Raw genomic sequence first — 26,410 nt, 5'->3', positions numbered from 1 at the left:
TTCCTGTTTAGCAGGGAATCTGCGTCTCCCTCTGTGCACCCCCCTTCACTGCTTGTAGACACACACACACACACACACTCTTTCTCTCTCTCACAGAAATAAATAAATAAAATCTTAAAAAAAAAATAAGTATTTGTGTAGGCTGTGAGATAAATTTAACAAAGTAACAATATGTTTTTATATTCTTGATTTTATAATATGAATAAGCTTTAATGTATTTTATGGGATAATAATTACTTAATTGCTTTAAAGAATTATGAAAGCAATCTGCTTATGTTCTTTGAAAAATAATACTTCTCACTGTACCGCCCTGGGAATAAATAATAACAGTGTGGTATACATATTTTTAAACCTTTAAATGTATATATATTTATGAACATATCTTTTCTAATTTTTAATTTTCTTTTTGTACAATAATGGGAATCGCACTATATATATTATTATATAACTTGCTTTTATTCATTTAACAATATAACTTGGATATCTTCATTACACTGAGAAGTGATTTTTATCTTTTTAATGATTGCATAATATTCCACCGTTAGGTTGTCCCCCGCCAGCTAGCCCTCTATATAGATAGATATGTAGGTTGATAGATGTTTTTGCTATTACACATAACCCTGTAGTGGACTTCCCTATACACATACACTTGCATTTATGACTTTCTGGGGGAGACACTGCTAGATTTGGAATTGAGTCAAAAAATATCTACAGAATCAGGGTATCAACTGATGTAGGGATAGGTCTGGGGCTTTATGTACATCAAAATCTTCATTTGGTGATTTGACTACTACTTGTGCCTTGTTTTATAATCCCTCCTACTTATCTTGCTTTTTCTTTTAAAGATCATCATAAGTCTTCTTTTTCCACCCACCATTTTGTCGTTGGAATTTAAAAGCAGAGCAGAGATGTCGCATGTTCCCCAGTCGCAGGACTTCCAGTTTGCGTGGTATTATGGCGACCAGAACCCCGGCGTGAAAGAAAGTGCTTCTATGGTTAGTACAGTATCCTAATGAATGTGGTTTTCATGGTGTTGACTGCACCCAAACACACACATGCACAAAGCTCGTTTATTAATGTATTTAGTGGTCTTAATCATATTATCTATGATTGGGTATAGCATGTATGATACATCTAATTTACCCCCATATATGATTAAGCAAAATATCCTGTTCTTTGGGAAAGAATATCTTTATTATATCTTGGCAGGCGCTTAACTTTTTATTTTCCTTTGTAACTAGTAGAATAAATAGAGTCACTATTTCTCTAACGGGACAATGAAGAGGAGCGCCTCACTGGCTCACTTGGTTAAGTGTCAGACTCTTGATTTCGATTCAGGTCATGACCTCAGCCTGTGAGGTCCGCCCTGCATCTGGCTCCACACTGGGCATGGTCTAAGAGATTCTCTGTCCCTCAGCCCCTCCCCCACTTCTCTCCCTTTCTTTAAAAAAAAAAAAAAAAAAAGAAAAAAAAAGAAAGTTATAATGAAGAATGCCTCATATCCTTCAGGTTTAGGTTTTGCATTACCTTCGCTGTCCCACTCCATGATTTTTTTTTTCATTTGTTATATCCAGTGACCAAATAATTTTACTTGAGTTCTTAGATGTATATGTTTTCCTGAGTAATTTGAGCTACTTCTCTTGCAACCTTTCTTCACTGAGAGTCTCCAGGATGCTGTCTGTGCATGTATTTTTTGCATTTTATTTCTCAGCTTAGATCATTACTTACAAACTTAGTAGTGTAGGTACAGTGACTGTCTTCCTTAGCATTCAATGCTTGAATGAGGTATCTTTCTCTAGCATATTGTTGGATATGATTTTGCACTTGTGAAGTATTTGTTACAATATTTATAAACGCACTCAGTAAGTATTGGGGCACCTGGATGGCTCAGTGGGTTAAACCTCTACCTTCGGCTCAGGTCGTGATCTCAGGGTGCTGGGACTGAGCCCTGCATCAGGCTCTCTGCTCAGCAGGGAACCTGCTTCCCCCACTCTCTCTCTCTGCCTGCTGTTCTGCCTACTTGTGATCTCTCTCTCTCTTTGTCAAGTAAACAAAAGCTTTTAAAAATGCACTCAATAGGTATTTAATGAAAAATAAGTAATTATAGGTAATCATTAGTTTGTCTGGCTGACATCTGTTGTGATGGGGTGAGGATCCATTCTGATTGGTTAATGCCTCTACCAGATCAGTTGTTAAATATTTTGACCATTGTGCCTGCCTGGGGATTCCTCTCCTTTACCCTCCCCTGCTTCCTTCCATCCTCACTTTACTAAGCCCGATGGTTCTATCTGGGGTTCTCAGAATACAAGAGATGACCGGTACATTTTAACCTCTTTGGAATGTGTGAGCAATTATCTTACAAAGCTGGGCAATCAAGTTGTTACAATTGTGATTGTTCTGGGTTAATGATCTGGTTAATAAGCTTAGACCACTTCAAAATTTCTTTAAGGAAGGATAAGAAATGTAGTGTTGACTTAACATCTTTAGAAATAAAATGAAATCTTTATATGTGGGATATTTTGTTTGATTTTGCTTATTTATGTGTTCACATTTAGTTAGTTTGTTGAAATGAAAAATGGAGAGAGTTGCTTATATGCCTACCTATCTATCTATAAACAAATACGTAAATATGTTGGCAGTTGGTAGCAAATAGTGGTTTGCAAGTGGATGTTACTTCACTTTTGGCACCTATAAGGTTCACGGAAAGATAAGCTCTCATGAACACTTAAGTCCTTGTAAATGGCTGGAACATTCCCCTAAGTAGTTGTTCTTAAAGGGAAACTTGTAGAGAAGAAAGTCCTTCCTTAAATGGCAATTAACATGCTTTTAACATTAAAAAATGTAAGTTCTCACAGGTTCCTGAAAAATTAAACTTTGGCTGTAGTGTAGTGGTCCTTTTTATGACGTTGCCCATCTGGATGGCTGGGACATGGCCATATTGATTTATTAATTCATTGACTATTTAATGGCCACTGCTCATGTGCCAGACAAGATTCAGTGTTCTGGAACACTGCAGTAACTAAGGCAGACGTGACCCTTACCACAACAGAGCTTATAACCAGAGAGGATATCCTTGATACCTCAGCATTATTCAGTTTAAAACTTTTATTAAAAAGTGCCCCAAACCTGCTCTGTTATGAATTATAATCACAACAACAATGTTCTTTTGCCTTTGAATTTAATCAGAGCAGTAGTTTTTGATTACCTGCTCTGTTTGGAACATTGCTAAGCAGAGAGTGTGGGTGGCATCAACATTAGATGGGACGTGGAAGATTTCACATTCCTGGTTAAAGATGATACGTGTGGTTAGTTGAGGAACACAATTTGTGTTACATATTTTGGAAGCAAAATGAAGACATGGGAAATGGAGATGTTCTTTGAGTGGGTCTTGGTGCTTTGGCCCTGTGGTCATTGTGGGTGGTAATGGAGAAGGAAGGCCATTGTCCTGAAGCTGGATAGAGTCAACTGCATCTGCCTCATGAAGTTTTATGAAAGTCCTTGCCGAAGCCTCTACAGGCAAAAGAACTTTGCTGTGTGAACTTTCACTCTCTCTAGCTGCTAGCCCTTTGAAAACGTGACTTTTGATGACTTGAGCTTTCTTATAGCAAGATGGCAGAATGGCTTAACTAGGGGAAGAAGAAGAAGATTCTTCTCAGTTGGGGTCAGTGAGGATTACAGACTGGTGGCAGCTTCATGCACGAGGTGGGGATAAGCTGGGGCTTGACAATGTGTGGAAATAGCATTTCCTTGGGGAGACAGACAGTAAGTAGGGGTACAAGTAGGAAATGCAAGGCATGTATCAAGCACTGTAAGTTCTATGGTTTGATTGGAGTCTGGGTTGTAGTGGATATGGGACAAGGAGGGAATATTTGCAGGTATGGCTGGGAAGGTAGATTGAGGCTAGATTATGGAGACTCCTGTATATGCTATGAAGGAATGTGGTGTTTTTTCCGTAGGAATTGGAGATCCAGAGATGCACATGACAAGAGTAACGGGATGATCTGACCATTAGGAGAATTATTCTGTCTCCAGTGAATAGGATGACGTAGCAGGAAGATAGGCTGAAAGCAGGGAGAGCATCAGCTGACAAAACGGTCCAAATGAGAAGGATTAAGGGCTTTGGCCAGAGTTAGTAGCAATGGGCATAGAGAGGAAAAGGGAGCTCTTAGTGAAGAATCAGGTAACGTTTGAACACGGGGCATGGGTAAAATGGAGATAGCAAATATGACTGAGAGGCTGATGGTTAAAACAAGGCCATCTTGAAGGGATATGGGGGTGATTGGAAAAGGAGCAGCTTTCGAACGAGAAAGACAAGTTTAGTCTTAGACATGTTGATAAACCACAGTGCAAAAAATATTTTCTGAAGTTGAACAATAAGCTATTTTATCAGAACGTCATCAAGTGGAAATGACGATAGTGTTAACAATGGAAAATAGGTATGAATTGCAGTAGAGTTGATTGTTGTAGTTGTAATTTTATTCTGTGTGCCTGCTGATCAGATTCCTGTTAGAGAAAGAGGAGAGGGAGAGGATGGGGAGAGGGGAGAAGGGTAGGGGAGAGGAAGGCAGAGAGGAGGGAAGGAAGAGAGAAAGAAAGAGAGTTTGATTGATTATATTGAGATTTGAGTAGAATAAAAGCTAGTTAAGTGAAATATTTTTGTTTACCTTCTTCTAAGGTAGGGCGAGGAGGAGGACGTTCTGAATCTGAATTTATATTCTTACATTGTCTTCATCATGGTAGTTGGTGTCTTGGAGTTCAGCTGTGAGAGAAGCTCAATTAGGACTTTATAATCCATACCAAACTGTCAAGGGTAAATAATACCTAATGAGAAACTCCTAGAAAAAAAAAGAGAGTTATTTAATTACATAGTCATTACTGAAATTGCTTTTTGAAGTGGTACTGCTGTCATTAAAATCACAGTAAATGATGATTTTTCTTACTGGCTGTAAGCTATTTTAAGTCTAGACAGGTTCAGACCTGTTAAGAACCAGGTCAGTTCCTACATTTGGAGGTCACAGTGCCAATTTCACTGCCCAAAATGAAGTGAATGACAGCAGTCAGGCCATCCCGATGCCTGAGACCCCCCAAATTCCATTTGATCAGCGTTATGGACAATTCAAGCAACATTGATTGATTTCTTGGCATGTAAAATCATACCAGTCTTGCAGGTGTGACACTAGACGGACATCTTTTGTGGACAGGTCGAAGAAATGGACTCCTCTAAGAAGCATCAGAAAACGTTGCTGTGTTTTCATTTAGTATTTTTTCAAATCACACAAGTAGTGCATTTCCTGTTTAAAAATTAGAACCACACAGAGCTCCATAAAGTAGGGTGACATCTCTTTTGCTTCTCTTTTACCGTCCCTAAATTCCCTTTTCCCAAAAGCAACCGGGCTACAGGTGATTTTTTTTCAGTTCTCTACCGCCCCACCCTGGCTTTATAAAAGGCTCTTCTCTGTGCACACCCATAGGGCCTTACCCAGCCACTTGTCTGCCACAGAGATGCTTACTGCTCATCACAGACAAGGGTTAACCTCTTTGGACTGACACACACACCCCTAGCAGAATGTGTGTACAATACAAATACTTGTATATAGTCTCAGGAGGTTCAAGGAACTCTGGAAGCTCCAAGAGTCCATAACTTCAGGCAAAGCACCTCTGCTATCAAAGCTAGAATTCTGAAAGTAATGCTGTGCCCAACTTTCCTGGGAATTGGAAACTGTATCATTGACGGATGTCCATTTTGTCCTCCTCTATTATGGAAATAATTGTATTATCTGTTAATGATTTCATGGGGGTTTTATGATATTTTTAGGTTCTAAAATACCAATAAAGGAGACTAAGCAGAACAAGAATGGGGACCATTTTTAAATCCTTGGAACTATCCTTAGTTTGACTAGGTTTTGTAATTGGAGACTTAGCTCGCATTTCAGAGAAGCCTGTGCTCCTTACCCCCAAAGTCAAAGGTTTATACAATACACAGTTTTCTTTCTTCCAAGACTAAGATTCTAATTTGGCAGGTGGGTGCCCAGTTAATTCCTAATATATTTATTATCTTCATATAGATTATATATTTTGGATATTTGCAAATGTTAGTATTTTACTTAAGGCTCTAACAATAAATATTTATTTATTTTGCAGAAAGACTATGATTTGGAAAGAGGCCCCGATGAGAAACCAGATGAAAATCAGCACTTTGATTTAAAGAGTGATCCCCAAAGCCTTCCATGGACCAGGAAAATCTATGAGTTCTACAGTGCTCCAATTGTCAAGTTCTGGTTTTATACGGTTGGTCTCAGTGCAGCAATTAAATATAGACTTCATGCTGGCCAGTAGTCAATGATGATTTTGGCAATAATATGCCTGGTTTTGTCAACTTGTGAGAAAATGTAGAAATTCAGTGATTAAAAAAAAAAAAAAACCCGAAAATGAAAAAGGGGTTAGCAAAGAAGATTGGAGGGAGGTGAGGATAGGTTAGAGCCGATCTCTCCCACTATGGGAATGAAAGAACAAGAGTTTTCTTCTTTCCTGAGTGCTTCCCGTTAGCTCTGCTGGGACTGAGTGCTCAAAACTTTGTGGAACAACCAGTTAATGAAAGTGGTCATAGAATTAAATGGTGGGGTGGATTCTTTTCTCATCTTGGGCAAAGAAATCAGCAGTTGAATTGATTTTTCTCTTTTTTAGAAACAATGTGAAATATAGACAGGAAAAATGCAAAGTGTTTGCTTTTTGTCTTCAATAACATAGGACTATAAATATACAGAGGACAATGAAATTTTATTTTATTTTATCCTCTGACACTATCCTCCCACCTTTTGGAGGACAATAAAATTGTAGAAGTTAAATTTATGAACAAATACTATATCTAATATTGATTATAGTGATACAGAGAAATCATTAACAGCACTTTAAATGTGGTAAGTGCTTTTCACATTTATTTAAGAGCATTTTTCTAATGCTTATATATACTTTAAATTTCTCATGGCCAAGATTGTATTTCTAAAACATTTGAAGTGTGATTATAAAAGGACATTTCTCTAAATGTGTTGTATTTCAAAATATTTACTCGCCCATCCAAACATTTGTTGCATATACTTACTAAATACATACATAGCTCTGTTTTCAAAAATCAAATATTCCTTCAAACGATGAAGTTTCACCATTTTTGTGAATATGCAACAAAATATTCCAAAGGCTCTGATAGTAGCTTCAAGAGGTTTTTAACTGTAGTCACATCATTGGGAAAAGAGTATTCAAGTATTTATGTCCATAGAAATTTACAGCTGATGAACTCTTATTTAAAAAAAAAAAGTGTTTGTTTTTTTTTTTAAAGAACTATTTATTTATTTGACAGAGAAAAAAGAAGAATACACAAGCCAGGGAAAGGGCAGAGGCAGAGAATGTCCAAAGAGACTCCTGAGTGGGGAACCTGACACAGAGTTTGATCTCACGACCCTGAGATTAGGACCTGCACAGGACCTGTGCCGGATCCAAGAGCCAGATGCTTAACTGACTGAGCCACTGAGGCACCCCCAGCTGATGAACTCTTAGAGACAGGAGTAAAGCTCAGAAAATAGAATAACAACAACAAAGAGTTAACAAAGGGAACCAATTAGCCAGCCAGGTCTGCCCACCATAATGGCAGGGAGTACGGGCGTTTTCGTCTTGGCTATCATGTTGCTGTGTTATGTGTGTGCTTTACTGAAGCAGTGTCTTGTTTTATATGTGATGGTGAGGAAGCAAAAAATGTAAACATGTTTGGATCTTAAGATGGAAAGAAATCAAGTCTCGGGAACAGTATTACCAATATTTGTGGTGGTTTAGTATCTGGCCACTGTAAAGCCAAAGAGAAAAATGAAAAAAAAAAAAAAGAAAAAGAAAAGAAACTGCTTGACAGAACAAATTTATTTAATTATGTGTCGAAGCAGTCATCAAACATGCTTAGACTTTGAGGCATAAGCCTAGAGACATATAGAATTAATAGAATTTACCTTAACTTTCTTCTATGCTTTTCTAGCAGGTTCTTTATCTCAGAGGCAGCGTTACCCATCATGCCTCATGCCTGCCCCAGGCACTGCCTGTTGGATATATGGTTTCCCAGCTGTGTAGTTAACAAGTGGTTTTAGCCATTCTCTACGTAGAACTGTACTGAGAGGATAATGTACCAAACTTAGGGAGAGCTCAAAAAGATCTCAGAAATAGGAATTGCGTTTAAAGTAATGATTCACCTTGTTGCAAATGAACACACACACACACACACACATTCTCTCTATTAATCTGGCGCTTTGATTCATCTGAGGCTATTTAAAGAACTGCCCTGTCTCATGCATTGCTGGTTTTTGTGGAAATTGGTAAAGCCTTTTTGGTGGACAGTTGAGTAATATGTTTCGTGGTTTTAAGTGTGTATGCCCAGCGATTCTACTTCTGGGAATATATTTTAAGAAAATAAGATTTTAGATAAGATTGCAAAGCTATTCATCACAATGTATATATATATGTGTGTGCTTACCATGCCTTAATTCTTTGAAGATCTTGGAAATCTAGGTTTAATATGAACAGTTAGTAATTAAACATGCATTTCTGGAATGTCTACCATGTGTTAGGCCAAGTGCTGAGTGCTGAAGATACAAATGCCAACAGTCTTTTAATTACAAGGACTCACAGTTGGACAGTACTTTCCCACTGACCAGTATGTTTTAATCACATAAAATAAAGCTCCCAGAAGGGGCCTCTGGGTGGCCCAGTTGGCTCGTTGTCTGCCTTCAGCTCAGGTCATGAGTCCTGGGATCGAGCCCCGAGTTGGGCTCCCTGCTTGGTGGGGTGTCTGTCTGTCCCTCTGCTCCTCCTCCCTCTTGTACTCTCTCTCATGCTCTCTCTCTCTCTCAAATAAATGAAAAAAATAAAATTAAAAAAAAAAAAACTCCCAACAAAAAGTAAATGTCACAATTTATGACATTTGAAAATAGGCACCTATGGATACTGCTCATTGGTGTGCTTGGGATACATGTTTTCTATGCTTAGATGGAGGGAAAAGTGTGTGGTTCTCTCCTGACTTGTTGGCATGCTGGCATGTGCAGGATTCTGGAAATTCCGGTCAGGAGCCAACAAGAAGAGACAGTGCCCCCTTCCATGCATTTGGGAACAATGACCTTCATTCCTTCCTTTGAATTCTGGGACAGAAACTAGAGATTGTTCTGCCTTCCTTGAAACCAGCTTATCGATCATTGGGGGGCAGTCCCAGTTACAGTGCCATGTTATGATGTTGATGTTCCTGTGTGTTTGTGCCTGGCTGTTTTTGTCTCTGCTTGGCATTCTCCATTATGACTCTCACTTACGTCCAGGGAATGTGTGTCCCTCTCCTAGATGGCATATTTGGCGTTCCTCATGCTGTTTACTTACACTGTGTTGGTGGAAATGCAGCCCCAGCCCACCGTGCAAGAGTGGCTCGTTATCATTTATATCTTCAGCAATGCCATTGAGAAAGTCAGGGAGGTGAGTCACGCCTTCTACCTTTGTCTTCACCTCTGCAAAGAGGTGTTTGGGGCTCATAATGAAAACGGGCAGATGGGTCAAGAGTAGGGGTGAGACAGGCAATGCTAATTCTAATTTGCTTGCTACAGGAAGGGTATGCAGGGGAACATGTCTGAGCTCAACCCTTACTCCTAGCCATACACTTGGCTGGTTGCTGTTCCTTGAAAGCAGTTATCTTTAAAGATGTCCTTATGTTTTTATCAGTCTCAGAGTGACGCTAATTGTTGATTTCCCAGAAGCTTTATTTATTTATTTATTTATTTATTTTTTAATTTTTATTTTTTCAGCATAACAATATTCATTATTTTTGCACCATACCCAGTGCTCTGTGCAATCCGTGCCCTCTACAATACCCACCACCTGGTGCTCCCAACCTCCCACCCCCCACCCTTATTTATTTTTTTTTTAATGAGATTGACTTTTGTAGCCTACCATCGCTTGCCCATTGTCAGCTCCATTTCACACAAGGCACGGAAATGGCCAGGCTGTGCAATAGGTAAAGAGTTCATTTATAGCTTTAGAATTATTTTACTAACACCTTTGAAAATTGAAGCTGCAAGTCCCTGAGGCAAGGAGTCCAAAAAAACAAAACAAAATGTTCATTTTTAGTTTTGCAAATGAGTCACTTAAAAAAAAAAAATAACTTACCATCCATGTCATTGTACCTGCAATCAGTTACGTACAGTACAGGCAGGACTTTGTTTTCCGCATCGATGTCTGTGTATCTCGGTGTGTGTGCATCTGTGTCTGTGCACTTAGACACTTATTTTGTCCTGGCACTGATATGACCAACATTATACACCAAGTAAATGGATTCTTGGTAACTATACCTAAACCGCCGGCTAGTTACTATTGTGGAGTCTATAGAAAACAATTCCGAAATAGAAAACAATTACCTGAATTCCATCGATTTTTTATGCTCCAGGGGAAGAAAGTTAATTATTTTACATTTGAATTTGATACTCTGTTGCAGGGGTAATTCCTTAGTACCTTCTACTATGACCTTCTTAGCAATTTCTCAGCAACTCACTAAGTAGCAGGAGCAGGACCAGATTGCAAGATTTCTTCATTTCAGACCAGGTTCCTCTGCACTTGGCTATCCCTCACAGTGATAGAATTGTAGGTATATAGCTCTGCTGTAATAGTGAGTTTTAAAATGTCTTTCTGGTCCTCTGTGTTAGCTTAGGATTAATGAAAGCTAGGAAAAACTTTATTTATTTATTTATTTTTTGGACTTCTGGTTTGTTTCTCAAATAGCTGGTTCACACTAGCAATGACATTAAAACACACAGAATTGTTTTAATAATTCATTACCCAAGGATCACTGAAGTCTTTAAAATATCTAAGTGATCGTGTCTCGGCCTTTGGCTAAGATCAAGTGTAAAATATCTAAGTGATCTAAGGTTTGGTGGGATTCAAATTACTTTTTAAGGGAGCAGTCAGTGGACCAAAGAACATTATTGTGAGTCTCTTGGGTTATGCCCCATTCTTTAAATTTCCCCCTTTCTATCTTCTTTTAGGTCTGTATTTCAGAACCTGGGAAGTTTACTCAAAAGGTGAAGGTATGGATTGGTGAGTACTGGAACATAATAGAAACTGTGGCTATTGGCCTATTTTCAGTTGGTTTCGGCCTTCGGTGGGGCGACCCTCCTTTGCACACAGCTGGAAGACTCATCTACTGCATAGACATCATATTCTGGTTCTCACGGCTCCTGGACTTCTTTGCTGTGAATCAACATGTAGGTCCGTATGTGACCATGATTGCAAAAATGGTGAGTACGGTCTGCTTGTATATTCTGGAGTCCTTTGTAATGATTCTTTCATGGTTTGCATCCAACAGTTTAACTTTTAGAATTATTCATAGAAGAACAGACATCCAGCTCATTTCGTCTCTGCTTTCTTTATAACCACAAACTCCTATTTAACAAATGTCCTTGGAGAGTATATTGGTCGGTTGATTTGGATACTCTGCTTATTAGCTTTTAGGGTAGGGGCCAGATAATATGATTGAATCAAATTTGTCTCTAAGCATAGTAATTCTCGAGGGTGAGATTTGTGTGAGGCTATCACCAGTAATATTTTCTGCTAAAATATCAATTTTTCTCTTTATCTGCTCACCTCTGGCCGACTCTTAAAAAGTCCATATTATGGGCCACACCCTGTTCTAAGTACTTTGTACCTATTAACTCATTTAATCTTCAAAATGACTTTATGAGATATTATCCATTATTATCCACATTTTGCATATAAGGAAATGGAGAGGAAACAAATCCCCCCAAGGGCATTAGTAGGGGAGTCAGGATTCAAATCTGGACTGCCCGGCTCTGTGCGGCTGGGTTAGCCTTCTCCAGCGGGCTCCGTACAGGGCCTGAGACCCACCCTCTGGGAAGCACAGTACTTCCAGATCGTCTTTGCCTCTTCTTCCTGGAATACTCACTGGCAGGGAAGGGGCAAGTTCTGGAGAAAGAAGGGTAGTATGAAAACAAAGGAGAACAGAAAAGGGAGAGCCTCCAGGACTCCAAAGACAGACTTTTTCTTAACACTTTCACAGAAGTGTTTTCTCTGGTTTTGGTGACCCTGGTATTTATCAGATGGGCTATACTGAGCTAACTAATACATCTTAGTGACTTAGCACAAGTTTATTTCTCCCTAATGCAAAGTTTAATGAGTGTTCATGGGGGCTGACCTCTACCCTATAGCTCAGGGATCCAGAATCTTCCATCTTGGGATGGAGCCACGTCTGTATGTGGCTTCCAAGGTTTCCTATGGTGGGGAATGAGAGGGATGGAGAAAGTCTAACAGCTTTGAACTGTTCTGGACAGGAAGTAAAATAACTTCCTGTCACTCCACAGGCCATCAGCTAGGTAAGTCATGTGGTCCCAGCTTCGTGGAAGGCAGGCTAAGAATTGTGGAGGAGTTCATGGAATCCCCATGGCATAATTGTCTCTGCTACAGTGAACAAATGGATTGAGTTGATGTACATTTGTAAGTGGAATGAACCCGACCTGATCAATTTCTCAGACTCTCACCAACTGCTGAAGACAGTCCTCAGGATCAGGACTCATTTGACTAATTTGAATATTCCCTATTTTTTGTTTAAGCACAGATTCTTTACCCTCAGCACAGTTAACGTTTTCCTGTAGACCCCATGGACATGCAACATACACGCAGAGAGAAGGAGATGATTTAGCCAGGGGAAGCCCAGCTCTTCATGGCCTGGGGCACTGTGCTCAGTGACTAGACAGTCTTCTTATTGGGGAGGTATAATTATGAATGCTGCTAGTGTTTGTTTTAAATTTCAAGTCTGCGGTAAAATTCGGGTTGTGCCTTGCTCTTTTGCAGACAGCAAACATGTTCTACATTGTGATCCTGATGGCCATCGTCCTGCTGAGCTTCGGAGTGGCACGCAAGGCCATCCTTTCACCAAAGCAGCTTCCGTCTTGGAGCCTTGCTCGAGACATTGTGTTTGAGCCATACTGGATGATTTACGGAGAAGTCTATGCTTCAGATATAGATGGTAGGTAGGGGGTTTTGCCCTCATGCCGAAATCAAACCTTTGTAGGTAGACTACAAAAACAAAAAAACCTGGAAAACGTTCATCTGCATCGTGCAGATGTCAAAAATTGGTGGTATTCTGCTAAGTTAATGTGCTAAGTATTTCTGTGGAGCCATAGGACTGTGATTCACCGTATCTCTCGTTCTTTTAAATTCTTTATTTGTAGTTTGTGCAAGCCAACCATCTTGCCCTCCTGGTTCTTTTCTTACTCCGTTCCTCCAAGCTGTCTACCTCTTCGTGCAATATATCATCATGGTGAACCTGCTGATTGCTTTTTTCAAGTAGGTTATTTTAATTAAATGTGGTTATTTTATTTAAATCAAAATCAAAATTACATCAAGATTATTTCATTTAAATCAATACCTATTTTGAGTAGATGCTCATATTTTGAGTATGTAGCCTTTGGTTTTTGTGTGTTCCATTTTTTTTTTTCCTTTTTCACTGTAGTTTTAACACGTGGGCATGAAACTATGGGTAGGAAGAGAGCAGAGCAGGAGGAAAAAGGAAAAACACAATAAATGGACAGAAAGAAATAAAAGCAGAATGAAAGGAGATCATGCATTGTAGTAAAGGAATAAGTTGGAATCATGGAAGAACAGTTGCTAAGATTAAAAACTGGCTGAGGGGTTCTTGAGGTCTTGTCTTTACTTGGCTCCAATGTATCTTCTTCTACCTCACTTTTCATTTCTTCTCGGTCTGCTTCTCTGGGTCATCTCCTTCTCCTCAGTCTTGTAACATTGGAACATCCCCTGGGCCCAGATCTTGCGCATTTCTTATTTACATTTTGTTTGGTGATCTTGGTCAGTGTCCTGTAATGCTGACAAATTCCAATGTATATCTCCAGCCCTGATCTCTTCCTCACACTCCAATCACAGATCCAACTGCCCCCTTTCACCACCAGTTGGTTGTATAATAGAATTCTAAAATTCTAAATGTTCAAACTCTTGATCTCCTCTCTTTCCCAGAATATACTTACTCCACTCCTCATCTGTCCCAAATCTATGGAGAAGACCCACAAGTTTCTGTCAAGTCTCCATTTCCCCAGTTGCTGACATCAGAAGCCTTACAGTCATTCTCAATGCCACTTACCTCTCTACCTCTGCACTATCAGGACTGCCTGTTGACTCTGCCTTCAAACAGATCATCAACCCAACAACCCCTTGCCACCCCACTGCCACGAGAGAGCCTCCTACTTATTTCTCTGCTTCTGTCTTGGGCCTATAGTCTCTTCTCAACACAGTAGCCCCTGGTGACCCTTTAAAAACATATGTCAGATGTTGTCACTACTCTGCTCCAAACTCTCAGTGGTTTCCCATTTCAAAGCTCCTGAGAGATCCTAAGACCTAGAGAGCCCCAGTGACCTGGCTTGCCTGCTGCTTTTCCAATCATGCATCACACAACTCTTCCCCTAACCCTCTGCTCTCCAATCGCAATGGCCCCTTGGAGGTTTTCAACCAGCACAGGTATGTTTGCAGCTGCTGTTCCCTTGGCCTGCAGTGCTTTTCCTTCAGGTGTCCCTGCAGCCCATTTTCTCAGCCCCTTCGAGAGACGTTGCTCACCCGTTCCCTTTGTCATTAGGCCTAGTCTAAGGATGACATTTGAAAATGCAGCCCCCTTTCCTTCAGCCATCTCTGTGGCATGCCTGGTTCCCCTTACTCTTCTTTATACCCACCTAAAAGTACAAATATATTTTATTATTTCTACTTTTTTTGCTGTTTATTTGTCTCCTCTATTGTAATCTAAGTCCTACAAGGACAAGATATTTTATTGTCTTTTTTGCTGATGAATTTCCCCCAAGTACCAAAAAGAGTGTTTAATGGATGAAAGAAATCAGGTGATGAGATGGGTAGAAACTAGTATTTTTTGAATGCTTCATTGATGCCAGGCACGATGCTAGGTGTTTTAAAGATTTTATTTATTTATTTGACAGAGATCACAAGTAGGCAGAGAGGCAGGCAGAGAGAGAGAGGGCGAAGCAGGCTCCCTGCAGAGCAGAGAGCCCGATGCGGGGCTCGATCCCAGGACCCCGGGATCACCACCCAAGCCAAAGGCAGAGGCCTAACCCACTGAGCCAACCAGGCACTCCAATGCTAGGTATTTTATTCATTGATTATTCCACTGAAAAGGGCAAGATAAATCAGTGCAATGGAATCTGAGTAAAAAAAAAAAAAAAAGCAAAAATAGAATACTTAAAAAGAGTATTGTTATAAATATACAAGGAAGACCTATCTTCCTCCTTGTTACAAGATCATACAATAGCTGTCATCCCTTTTAGCCCCACCATTTTATCTAACATTTACTGGTGTTTAGTTAATATAGCTGTTTTTTGTTTTTTGTTTTTTGACATTTCAAATAACATTCAGAGAGGGTATGAGACTTTTGTTTCTCACAAATGACAGGTGTCAAAAGAGAGGTTGAGAAATCCTCACAGACCAGTTGTCTCTCTCTAGAGAGGGACAGAGGGAGGACCAAACAAGCTGAGAAACCCCAGATCTGAGTGATTGTCCAGGGCCCCATTCCAGATTCTCTGTAGCGATAATTACAAAACCCCTGAACTACACTGTGAAGATCGCCACCTGCTGGTGGGCAAGATGTAGTCTCACTCGGAATGACCGCGTTTACCTGTGGTGGTTCTCCAGCTGGATGGTACAGGAGAATATCCCAGAGGGCTTGTGGAGACATTGACATAATGTCTCTTCTAGAGTTTCTGATTCAGTGGTTCTGGGTTAGGGCCCAAGAATTTGCATTTTTGACACGTCCTTAGGTGATGCTAATTCTGTGGTTCCGGCCACACTTGTGAGAACTACTATTAAAACTCAGTTTTCTATCTTCCCCTCATCTGCTTTACAGATTCTGTGAAACTTTTTCCCTTCCTCTTATTCTCAGCTGGCTTTCTCCAGGATAGTTCCGCTTTCTTCTCTTTCTCATGGCTCAAGTGTGGGGCTGCCTGTATTCTTATTGGCTCGTTCTGGCTGTCCTCCTCAAGTACTACTTTGCCATCTTTCTCTAGAGAAACTAAACATTAGCCTGCGCAGAATGTTAGGATAGACATCCCATGGTGTCCTCTCCGCACCCCCATGATGGTGTAGACTTAAAGGTAAGTAATTAGGAGATGACACATTGTTTTAGAATAAAGCACCACCCACCACAACTTCCATTGCCAGTTCTACGGTATCAGTGTTTAACATACTATTTGCATATTAAAATTGATGTCATTAAAGGGATAATCCAGGTGGCCTACCTATAAAGGATTATTTTCATTGTAAAGTTAATGTAAATAATTTTTATGTAGTTTCTAAATCAGAGTTCTGCTTATTGATTATTTTAGGATGAACCGATTTTTCTTCTTTGTCTCTTTATTAGTATTCTTTCATTTGGGTGTTTTAACTAGGATTATTCTGTCGGTTCTCACATTTGACATTGGGAGAATCTCTTCTAATTCGTTAATGATACAGAGAAACATTAACAGTTTTTACTGTGAATGGTAAATTATGGACTGAAGAGAGCTTCTTATTTGAGAAGAGATGGTGAACCAAGAATAGCGATAAGTTCCAGAGGGGAGTTTTATGTTCATTGCATTTAAAACATTAGCATTTTTCTTTCTGATTGTAATTTCTATCTTTTTATTATTCTGATTAGCCTATTTGATTGTAGAAGGTGCTTAATATATCTTGTCTGGGTAGAGGAAGAATCACAAAGGCAATGGATATAATTTTTGTTGACTAAGTGCCGGGAATGTCGAGCGAGCGAATCATAAAAGTGGGAAAATAGAGAAAGAATCTGTTCTATTTTGGGATGCTGTTTTAAAACATTATCCCTCTCTTCCCTGCAACTTATAGTAACGTCTATGTAGATATGAAATCCATTTCCAATAAACTGTGGAAATACAATCGCTATCGCTACATCATGACCTATCACCAGAAGCCGTGGTTGCCCCCACCTTTCATCCTGCTGAGCCACATTGGTCTCCTCCTTCGCCGTCTTTGCCATCATCAAGCTCCAAACGACCAAGAAGAGGGTGATGTTGGATTAAGTACGTTTTCATTTATGGGGCACTGGGAAGAGGGTAAAGAGTGGAGATCCAAGGTGAAGATATGAAGTTGGGTTCAGGGCACGGGATGGAAGTCTCTGGGCCTTCCCACACAATAGCCTATCAGCCCAGACCCTGGGTCTAAGCAGATACATTGATCTCATCATGTAGTTGTGGTACCTTATGCGGAGATTAACCAATACTTCGAAAGAAAGGAAGAGATAAGAACGGGATCTCTGCGTGAATGTTTAAGGCTCCATGTCACCTGGGAAATCTGTGTTTTCTCTTATCACCTGGAAAGTCATCAGAGTAACTCCTAGGGAGTACTCACAGTGACCCATACTCATTTCCCTGTTGTCGAAGGGGGAATCCAAATAGAGAGGAGTCACGGGAGGTCTTGTGGGCTGAGAGAAATTAGAAAGACAGACTTGGCTTCACTTAGGAATTAGAGTCCTGATTCTCTGCTTCCTAATCTGTTGAGAATGGAGGTGATTCCATATGGTTGTTTCATATTTTCAGTTCAAGATGGAGAAATGTGGATTCTTAATTTTCTTTTCTCCTTCTCCTCTTCTTCCTTCCTCTTTTTCTTCTCCTCTCCTTCCCCTTCCCCGCCTCCTTCTTCTTCTTAGTGCTTTAGTCTGCATATTTGGAGATTCTCTTAGTTCATTTTGCTTATCCATGTCTTCTCTGCAAATATGACTCTCACACTAATTGTTATAATAGAACATTTCTTATTGTGGCTTCACAGATCCATTGTAGTTCCTCTCAAGCAATTTCACAATTGGTACCAGGCCCATTTCGAGGTAGTTCCTATATATAGGGGAAATGCATAAATCCATAAACCTTATCTCAATTCCTACATCCAAAATACCCCTGAAAGCAGAAAGCTTTTTTCCTCTTAAGTTAGAGAGTCATTTGGATAAAAGAGGTGGATGGGACTAATGTGAAGCCATTTATTCTCTTTATCCCTCCTAACGTGAATATTCATTGATTCTGCTGCAAAAAGACAAAAACTTCCCTTCCTCTCTCTGCCTGCCTCTCTGCCTACCTGTGATCTCTGTCAAATAAATAAATAAAATCTTAAAAAAAAAACAAAAAACAAAAACAAAAACGGGATGTGTTGGCTTTTAGGTACTGCCCTAGCCTCAGGTAGGGATTTTACTTCACTTAGGGCATATGCACTGTATTACCTTTATGAAACAGACCAGGAAAACTCTTAATTCTAAAACACAGGAGTTCCAGGAGTTTCAGATAAGGGAGTGTGCACTGTTTACACATTTCACGGGGCTCTTAGGGGGCGGGTGTTACTACAAGGTTGGAAGGGTGGATATGCTTTGGTTTCTCCCTGGCAATTGGCTCAGTGAAGTATTTCTCTCTTTTCGAGTCACTTTGGAGTTTTACTTTTCTTTTCCACCCTCCCCAGCTCCCCTGCAAATATTCAGCCTGGATGAGGAAGCCAAAGTACAACTGGACTTAATTTTTAAAAATGATTTATTTATTTATTTTAGAGTCGGGGTTGGGGGAGGGGTAAGCAAAGGGAAGGAGAATCCGAAGCAGGCTCTGCACTGAGCGCCGAGCCCAATGCCCAGCTTTCTCTCCCGTGACCCTGAGATTGCGACCTGAGCAGAAATCCAGAGTTGGCCGCTTTACTAATTGAGCCACACAGGCACCACATAACTGAAGTTAATTTAAAGGCTTATAATTACACTAAAATTTTTAGGCTTCTCAGAGAGAGCCCTCCCGGGCACTGGCTGTGGAACGCCTGCATGTGAACCAGGTGAGAGATCCTGGAATTGGCTGCGATTTGGCCAGATTTCAGCTTCTCTTTCATCTGGGCTTATAGGATGATTCCCGTATATAACTCAAGTACATTTCTGATGGATAGTGTTCATCCAGAGTTCTGGAAAATTCTTGAATTTTTGTGAAATTTCTTCCACTCCGTTAGTGAAGATTGACGTGTGCATACAGGGCAGCGGTGCCACCTGGTGGAGAGTCCCGGGAATGCTCCACAGACGTTAGCCGCGCCTGTCCCTGGAATTGGTCTTTGGGTTGTTAGCTTTCAGGAGTCCACAGAAGGATCAAATCATGATAACTGCAAAGTTTCTCCCTCACAAGAGATTCTTTAATGCAAACAGGCATTTAGAGTTTGTTGGTGGGCGGGCGGGGGTGGGGGGGTTGTTACTGGATTTTTTTCAGTATCTGGTTCTTCCACACCATAAAATCATAAAATAGTATGTCCTTGAGTTGTGGACAGATTTTTATGGCTGAATATTGTTTTCTCTTTGCCCCATTTTTTCAATTAAAAATTAATATTTTTGTCGCATTTTATTGGAAAATAAATGTTTGGATTTCTAAGTCTGAGGGAACATTATGGGTTTTTCCCTAATTTAAGTGAAACCACTGAAGGAAAAGAATGCTCCATTTTTTGCAGCGCCATTTATATATTTTTCAAGTATTAGAAACTTGCTCATGAGCTAATATATTTTTGTTAGATCAGGGTGAGGGCCAAAGTAGTAGATGGAATGTGATCACTGAAGACTGACATTGATGTGTGTTAGCTCCACAATATCATGAAACGATGTCTCTTTGTGAGTTAATTATAATCGTGTCAAGGAAAGTGGATAGTTTCAGCCATTGACCGGCAATAATGCCTCTGTTTCCAGTAGAGCAACTTACGCAGTTGGCCCTTAAGCAATGTGGGGGTTGGGGTGCCAGCGCCTTGCACAGCCAAAAATCAGTATATAACTTTTGACTCCCCTCAAACTTAACTACTAGTAGCTTACTGTTGACTAGAAGCCTTACTGATCATATAAACAATCAATTAACACATATTTTGGGTATTGCTTGTGTTATATACTAAGACTTAAAAGTGAACTAGAGAAAAGAAAAAGGTTATTAAAATCATAAGGGAGAAAAATACAGTAGTGTGCTGTATATACTGGGAAAAAAACGCCAAACAAACAAGAACACATATAAGTGAGTTTCAACCCCTGTTGTTCAGGGGTCAACTATATCTACAAACTCAGTGTAACAAAGTGAAACTTTCTTACACTTGCTGGATTAATTTAACAGAATAGACTTCACCAAAGTTGATTTTAACCTACAGTTTATTTTCCAAACAGTTGGCAGGGAAAAAAGACAATCAGGTTCTTTCCCCATGTGCATATAAGTGTAGTGAAGTTTTGTTAATGTGTAGAAATGGTCTAACCTATGAGCATATTGGACAGAAAATGTCTGTTCCACATGAGTCATCTTCACATCCCCACACCTGTTCATAAGACAATAGGGAAGAGCCAAGTTGGTGTTTTTATTTGTTTCTGCACAGTGCTTCTCCATTAATATTAGGAATCTGGCATGACAACGCAGCAGCGTTTTCTCACACAAGCAATAGTTTATTGATTTTCAGCAGCAGCAGCAGGAGAAAAGCCATTCCTACTCCGTATCACCTTCCTATTAAAGACAAATAACGGGGGGCACCTGGGTAGCTCAGTGGGTTAAAGCCTCTGCCTTCGGCTCGGGTCATGATCCCGGTGTTCTGGGATCGAGCCCAGCGTAGGGCTCTCTGCTCAGCCGGGAGCCTGATTCCCCCTCTCTCTCTGCCTGTCTCTCTGCCTACTTGTGATCTCTGTCTGTCAAATAAATAAACTCTTTAAAAAAAAAACAACAAATAATGGTTTTTGTTTTGTTTTGTTTTGTTTTTTTAATGTGCCATGCTTGTTTACACAGAACTCTACCTGAGTGAGGAGGATCTGAAAAGACTTCATGATTTCGAGGAGCAGTGCGTGGGGATATACTTCCACGAGAAGATGGAAAGTCTGAATTATAGCTGTGAGGAACGAATCCGGGTGACCTCAGAAAGGTGAAAGATTACGTACTTTTCCCAGTTCCCCAAAGCTGATTCTGCTACTAGAATGTCTGAAGAAGTAGAAAAATGGACTTTCGAAACCCAGAGGTTTGGGTTCTCTATAGTTCTCTCTGGTAGAGTATGATGTTTCTGTAATGGATAGATATTTATTGAGCACCTACTACGTTCCAGATGCCCTTCTAGTCACTGGAGATAAGTGGTAAATAGGAGATGAGAGTCCCTGCTTTCATAGGATTTGTGTTCTAGTGTGTGCGGGTAGAGGGGAGAGGGGTGTGGAGGATAAATAATACGCAGAGAAACACATAAAAAGATGTAATTTAATGTCAGGTGAGGAGTGATGAAAAAAGTCAGTTGCGTAAGGGAATAGAAAACAATGGGGGGGAGGGGTCTGCCAGAGTCAGCCCCCTGACTCTGTTGAGTTGGGTTGGACTCTTTAGGGCATAGCTTAGGGCGGGAAGGCCACTGAGAAGTTGGAGGAGGAGAGACCTGAGGGAGGGCGGGCCAGGCAGAGACATCCGGTGGGATGGCAGCACCCCTGGCTGCAGAGGTAGCCAGTGAGGATGCCTGAGACAGCACGGTGTGTCCACCAATGGCAGGTAGGACTGGAGAAAGTTGAGTGCTGGGTGCTGATTGCACTGGGGAGATGGGGACGGGTGAGGCTCCTTATTTTGTTTTCACGCGGGGATAACAAATATCTGTGATCCTGGGGATGATTCACCAGCAAAGGGAGAAACTACAGGATGAGAAGCGAGGCAGAAGTGGGCCCCAGGAGAGGGCTTAATGCCTGGGCCCCCTCCCAACTATAAACTGTTATACCTCATTATGCATGTATTTTTTCTGACGTCCAAATGAATAGACAGTGAATCCTTAAACATGGCGTTCTTTAAAATTGAGTTACATGAAGAGCTCTCTGAATGGCTTGCTATGGGTGTAAGTCCTATTTCTGGGCTTTTCAATTGCTACCATATTATGTAAATATGTATTTAGATGGCCGATTGAATCTCAGACCAAATTTTATATTGAGAAAAAAATCAAAGGTTTGTGGGCATGCAAATTCTATTTTCCTTAGATAATATCTTTAGGCCAGAGCTTGATGAGCTTCTCTCCCCTTTTCCTCTTCTGCACATTCTGCCTCCTTCATAGATGTGCTCACTGGGTCCTGGGGGCCAGCCTGGCTCTCTGTTTTCTAGGACACGTGCCCAGATAGGAGTTGATGGAGCCGGATGAAGACCGGCTTCTCCTCTTACTGGCTCCATGCACTCGGGCAAGCTGGCTCTGGGTCTTTGTTTTCTTCCGTGTGAGATGCACCCAGAAATAGACCTTCCTCTTGGAGGTGCCATGAGGATGACCTGAGGTGATGTAGACGAAGTAGGTGACGGAATGCTGACCCATAGGAAGGGTTCGAAGAAAGTAAAAACAGGCTTCAAAAACTGAGGGTGATTTCTTTCTAAATGCATCTTTTCTTTCAAATCTTAAGAAAAGTGGAGTAAATCCATAAGATGAGATGACCTCCCTGCCCCAGATTATGAATGGGGCCGATGTCACGGAGAGCCCCTTACTTTTTACGCTGTTAACGAAGGAAGGAGTTTTAGGTGTCAGAGACGGACTGATTGAAGTTCTAGGCAGATTCCTTCAGTCACGGTGTGGATGTGAAGAGTCGGAATTCGAAATGTGGAGACAAGCAGGGATCAGTGCAGCCGGAGGATGGGTCCCAGGCACCAGCCAAGCTAGCCATGGTAGGTTTGCAAGGAGGTATCTTAGTCCACTGGGGCTCTTACAACAAAGTTCCAGAGGCTGGGTGGCTTGCGAGCAGGAGAAAGCTACTGCTCAAAGTTCTGGAGGCTGGGAAGTACAAGGCCAGCATGGCAGCCTCGTTGGGTGACAGCCCCCTTCTGGGTTGCAGACCTCTCTGTGTCTCCACGTGCTGGAGGGGGTGAGGGAGCTCCCTGGGGTCTCTTATAAAGACTCCAGTCCCATTCATGAGGGGCCCTCCTGACCTGTACACCTCCCAACGGGCCCCACCTACTGATCCCATCACCTTTGGGGGTTAGCATGGCAACACAGGGATTTCAGAGAGATACCCATTTAGTCTGCCATAGCAGAAGGGATAAGCAAAGACATGTTTAGAAAGAGGGGTTGAGGGGCGCCTGGGTGGCTCAGTGAGTTAAAGCCTCTGTCTTCTGCTCAGGTCATGGTCCCAGGGTCCTGGGATCGAGCCCCGCATCGGGCTCTCTGCTCAGCAGGGAGCCTGCTCCCGGCCCCCCACCGCCTGCTGCTCTGCCTACTTGTGATCTCTGTCTGTGAAATAAATAAATAAAATCTTAAAAAAAAAAAACAGTTCATGAGGGGAGTTAGGGATGGACATGCGGCCACGGGAGAGGGTGGAGTCCAGGAAGACTGTCCGACCTGCAGCGGGGGTAATTAGGTGAAAAGTGGTGCTGCCATGATAGGAAAAAAATGTGCAAAAGACACGGGGAAGGGGACAAGGAATGAATTTCAGCTTTGAGTTGATCTCGAGGCTCCTGTGGCACATTTAGCCAGAGATTTCTAGAGTCTTAGATGTGAGGCTATGAAGTCCTGGGGCAAAGACTGAGCTGGACAAGGAGATTCGGGAGTCGTCTGACCCTTGTAAGACAGGAAGGGCACGACGGAGGAAGTGATGAGGCCCGGGAAGCAAGAAAGGTGAGGAAACTCAGCCGGCTGAGGGCGGGACGGTGATGGGTGCCAAGACCTGCATAACGGAGCAAGGAAGAAGGGCTTCCGGGGAGGAGGAGCCAGAATCGATCAGAAGAGGAGAAGGTCGACTAGGAAGCGTCGTGTTCCAAGTCAGAGGGACCTGGTGTGAACCTGGAGGACCAGACATGCACGAACAAGGAATCCGGCAACAGCAGTGGTGTCGGTGATCAGAGGACGAGCGCCATCAGTCTTTGCATATCGGTCTGTTCCTCTTCAGGTTTCCCTTGGGTAGAGGAAGGCGTGGAAGGGAGATGGGTATGTAGCTTCTGAACCATATTCTGGAGGCGTTCGTGGCTCTAGAATTTGATGACGAAGCCCTCATTTCACTCTCCAGAACATCGTCCATCCGTTTTCCCTCGTGCTCGAGCGGCCTCCCCAGCCTTCCGTTGACACGGTTAGCCTCCGGGAGCCCATCTCCGGGGGGTTCACAACAGAGCCGTGGGGGATCCCGGAGGCAGCTGATCGAGTCTGAAGAGGAAGGGAAAGGAGATTAGGAGATTTGCGCGCTCCCCTCCCGTGTAACCTTCCAGAATTAAGTCAGTTGTGAGACGAGAGAAAGAGGAGAACTCGGGCTATTCTAGGTCTTTCTCAGGAACCCTGGCTAGTTTTTGACCCCAGCGATATAAGCCAGCACTTGCCTGTCTCTGTTCTGTGGAGTAAGATGTTATTTGGCTATTTTCCCATATTAAGCATGTTATATTTGGGAAGTGCTGCATTTTATTTTCTTAAAACCATCTCTACACCCAACGTGGGGCTCAGACATACAACGCTGAGCTCAAGAGTGGCACGCTCTACCTGCTGAGCCAGCCAGGTGCCCCTGGAAAATGCTACATTTTTAAACAAGTCACACTGTGACTCAGTAGAGTCATCATGGGAGCAGGTCCTGTCATTGTTTTGCTGCGAAACCATATCGAGGAACATTTGTGAGCACCTCCCAGCACGAACCGTTAGTCTAACTCATTTAGCACTTCCCACACCTCGAAGGCCCCCGGTGAGAGCTTTGCCTAGATCCCTGCTGAGCTGTTGAGCTGGTGCCCAGTACCTGAGGGCAGGGGTTAATGCCACTGGATGTGGAGGTAGACTGTCTGGGTTCGAGGCCTCACTCCATCCCCAGCCCTGTGACCAGCCATGTGACCTAACCTCTTTTATGAAAGGGGTAATAGGAATGCCTCCATTATGGGGTTGTTACACGGATTAAATAAAAGTAATAAGGCTGAGCCTTTGTAACATGGCTGGCACAGAGTGAGCCCTCAGTGAATATTGTGATTATCATGACAATTACAAGGATACTTCTTACAATCTTACTTTAAAACATCTTCTCCAAAGACCCACAGTCAAACAATAACCGTCCTGGTCTACGCTCCACCCTCCAATCGCACACAGGGGAAGCTAAACTTGTAAGAATTGATTTTGGGGACGCCTGGGTGGCTCAGTTGGTTAAGCAGCTGCCTTCGGCTCAGGTCATGATCCCAGCGTCCTGGGATCGAGTCCCACATCGGGCTCCTTGCTCATCAGGGAGCCTGCTTCTCCCTCTGCCTCTGTCTGCCATTCTGTCTGCCTGTGCTTGCTCTCTCTCCCTCTCTCTCTCTAAATAAAATCTTTAAAAAAAAAAAAAAAAAGAATTGATTTTGTATGTCAGAATGACTGAAAGTCTACGTTAAGTTGATAGAGTTGGTGGGTGAGGAATATAATTAAAATACGTTTCCCGGGTCATAATGCTGTAGGAAAAAAAAAATGCCTGTGAAAGCAAGAAGACTCGATGTGAGGGTGACCAGGTTATTTGTCTAACGGGTCTCTATTGTCGCATGTTACCTGTTGCTGTGAATAGTTCCTGGTTTCTATTGTATCCGTTGGATGCGGCTGCTGCTAATGGAACTTAATGAGCCTCCATTACTGCCGCTCAAACTGTTCTGTTTTTGAATTAGATGAAACAGTGCACTAAATGGAGAGGCTCTAATTAAGCATATTTGGAAGGGAATATACATATATTTTGTGTTCTTCCCCTCATCATCTCTGCTCATTCTCGTTTTGCAGGTTCCAGAAGGTCAGGAAGCATTTATTAAGCCTCTGCTTAGTTACAGAAGTTGAATTCTATAGCGGAAGGAAGAAAGAGAGGGTCCCACCCCCCTATAATAAACACAGGAAGTATCACCCCTTTGGTTCTTTGATTCCTGTCTGCCAGGATCCCAGAAAGAGGAGGAGGATTTCTCAATCTGTGTGACTTGGGATACATTCTAGGGAGGGGATATCGCACACTGTTTGGGAAGTGCTTGCTGCCACCGAATGCTAAATCTTTAGAGTACAATCACTGCTTCCTCTAGGCCCCACCTAAGACCAGGGATCATTTTAAATTTCTGCCTCTGGCCATGTCAGCTGTGAAACTGTTGATGAGATTCCCTTCCTTGCTGTTTTTTTTTTTTTTTTTCCTTTTTTTTTTTAATCCTTTATTTCTGCCTATCAAAGATTTTTGTTGTTGAGAATTTGGCCAGAATACTCACTTATCCAAATAAAAGAATAGAACAGGGAGGGGCGCCTGGGTGGCTCGGTGGGTTGGGCCGCTGCCTTCGGCTCAGGTCATGATCTCGGGGTCCTGGGATCGAGTCCCGCATCGGGCTCTCTGCTCGGCAGGGAGCCTGCTTCCCTCTCTCTCTCTGCCTACTTGTGATCTCTGTCAGATGAATAAATAAAATCT

General features: G+C 41.9%; 1 protein-coding gene across 8 annotated transcripts in view; it reads left to right on the top strand.

The window, feature by feature from the left end:
- Nucleotides 1-26,410, top strand: part of TRPM6 (transient receptor potential cation channel subfamily M member 6) — a 169,778-nt gene that overhangs the window by 100,717 nt on the left and 42,651 nt on the right. For 7 of the 8 annotated variants that reach the window (XR_007122282.1, XM_047700123.1, XM_047700122.1 and 4 more), the window contains 8 exons: nt 846-995; nt 6,142-6,288; nt 9,364-9,492; nt 11,052-11,303; nt 12,874-13,048; nt 13,254-13,368; nt 16,927-17,120; nt 20,844-20,976. Coding sequence is in view for 7 of the 8 variants with exons in the window: in XM_047700123.1 (XP_047556079.1) it covers nt 846-995; nt 6,142-6,288; nt 9,364-9,492; nt 11,052-11,303; nt 12,874-13,048; nt 13,254-13,368; nt 16,927-17,120; nt 20,844-20,976 (1,295 nt within the window). In the remaining variant the exon portion in view is untranslated. The remainder of the gene's footprint in view (nt 1-845; nt 996-6,141; nt 6,289-9,363; nt 9,493-11,051; nt 11,304-12,873; nt 13,049-13,253; nt 13,369-16,926; nt 17,121-20,843; nt 20,977-26,410) is intronic. The other variant, XM_047700125.1, reaches the window with a different exon arrangement.

This window comes from Lutra lutra, chromosome 13 (assembly GCF_902655055.1).
Source record: "Lutra lutra chromosome 13, mLutLut1.2, whole genome shotgun sequence".
Lineage (NCBI taxonomy): Eukaryota > Metazoa > Chordata > Mammalia > Carnivora > Mustelidae > Lutra > Lutra lutra.
The sequence above is the reverse complement of the archived record's forward strand: the minus strand, read 5'-3'. Positions and strand labels throughout refer to the sequence as shown.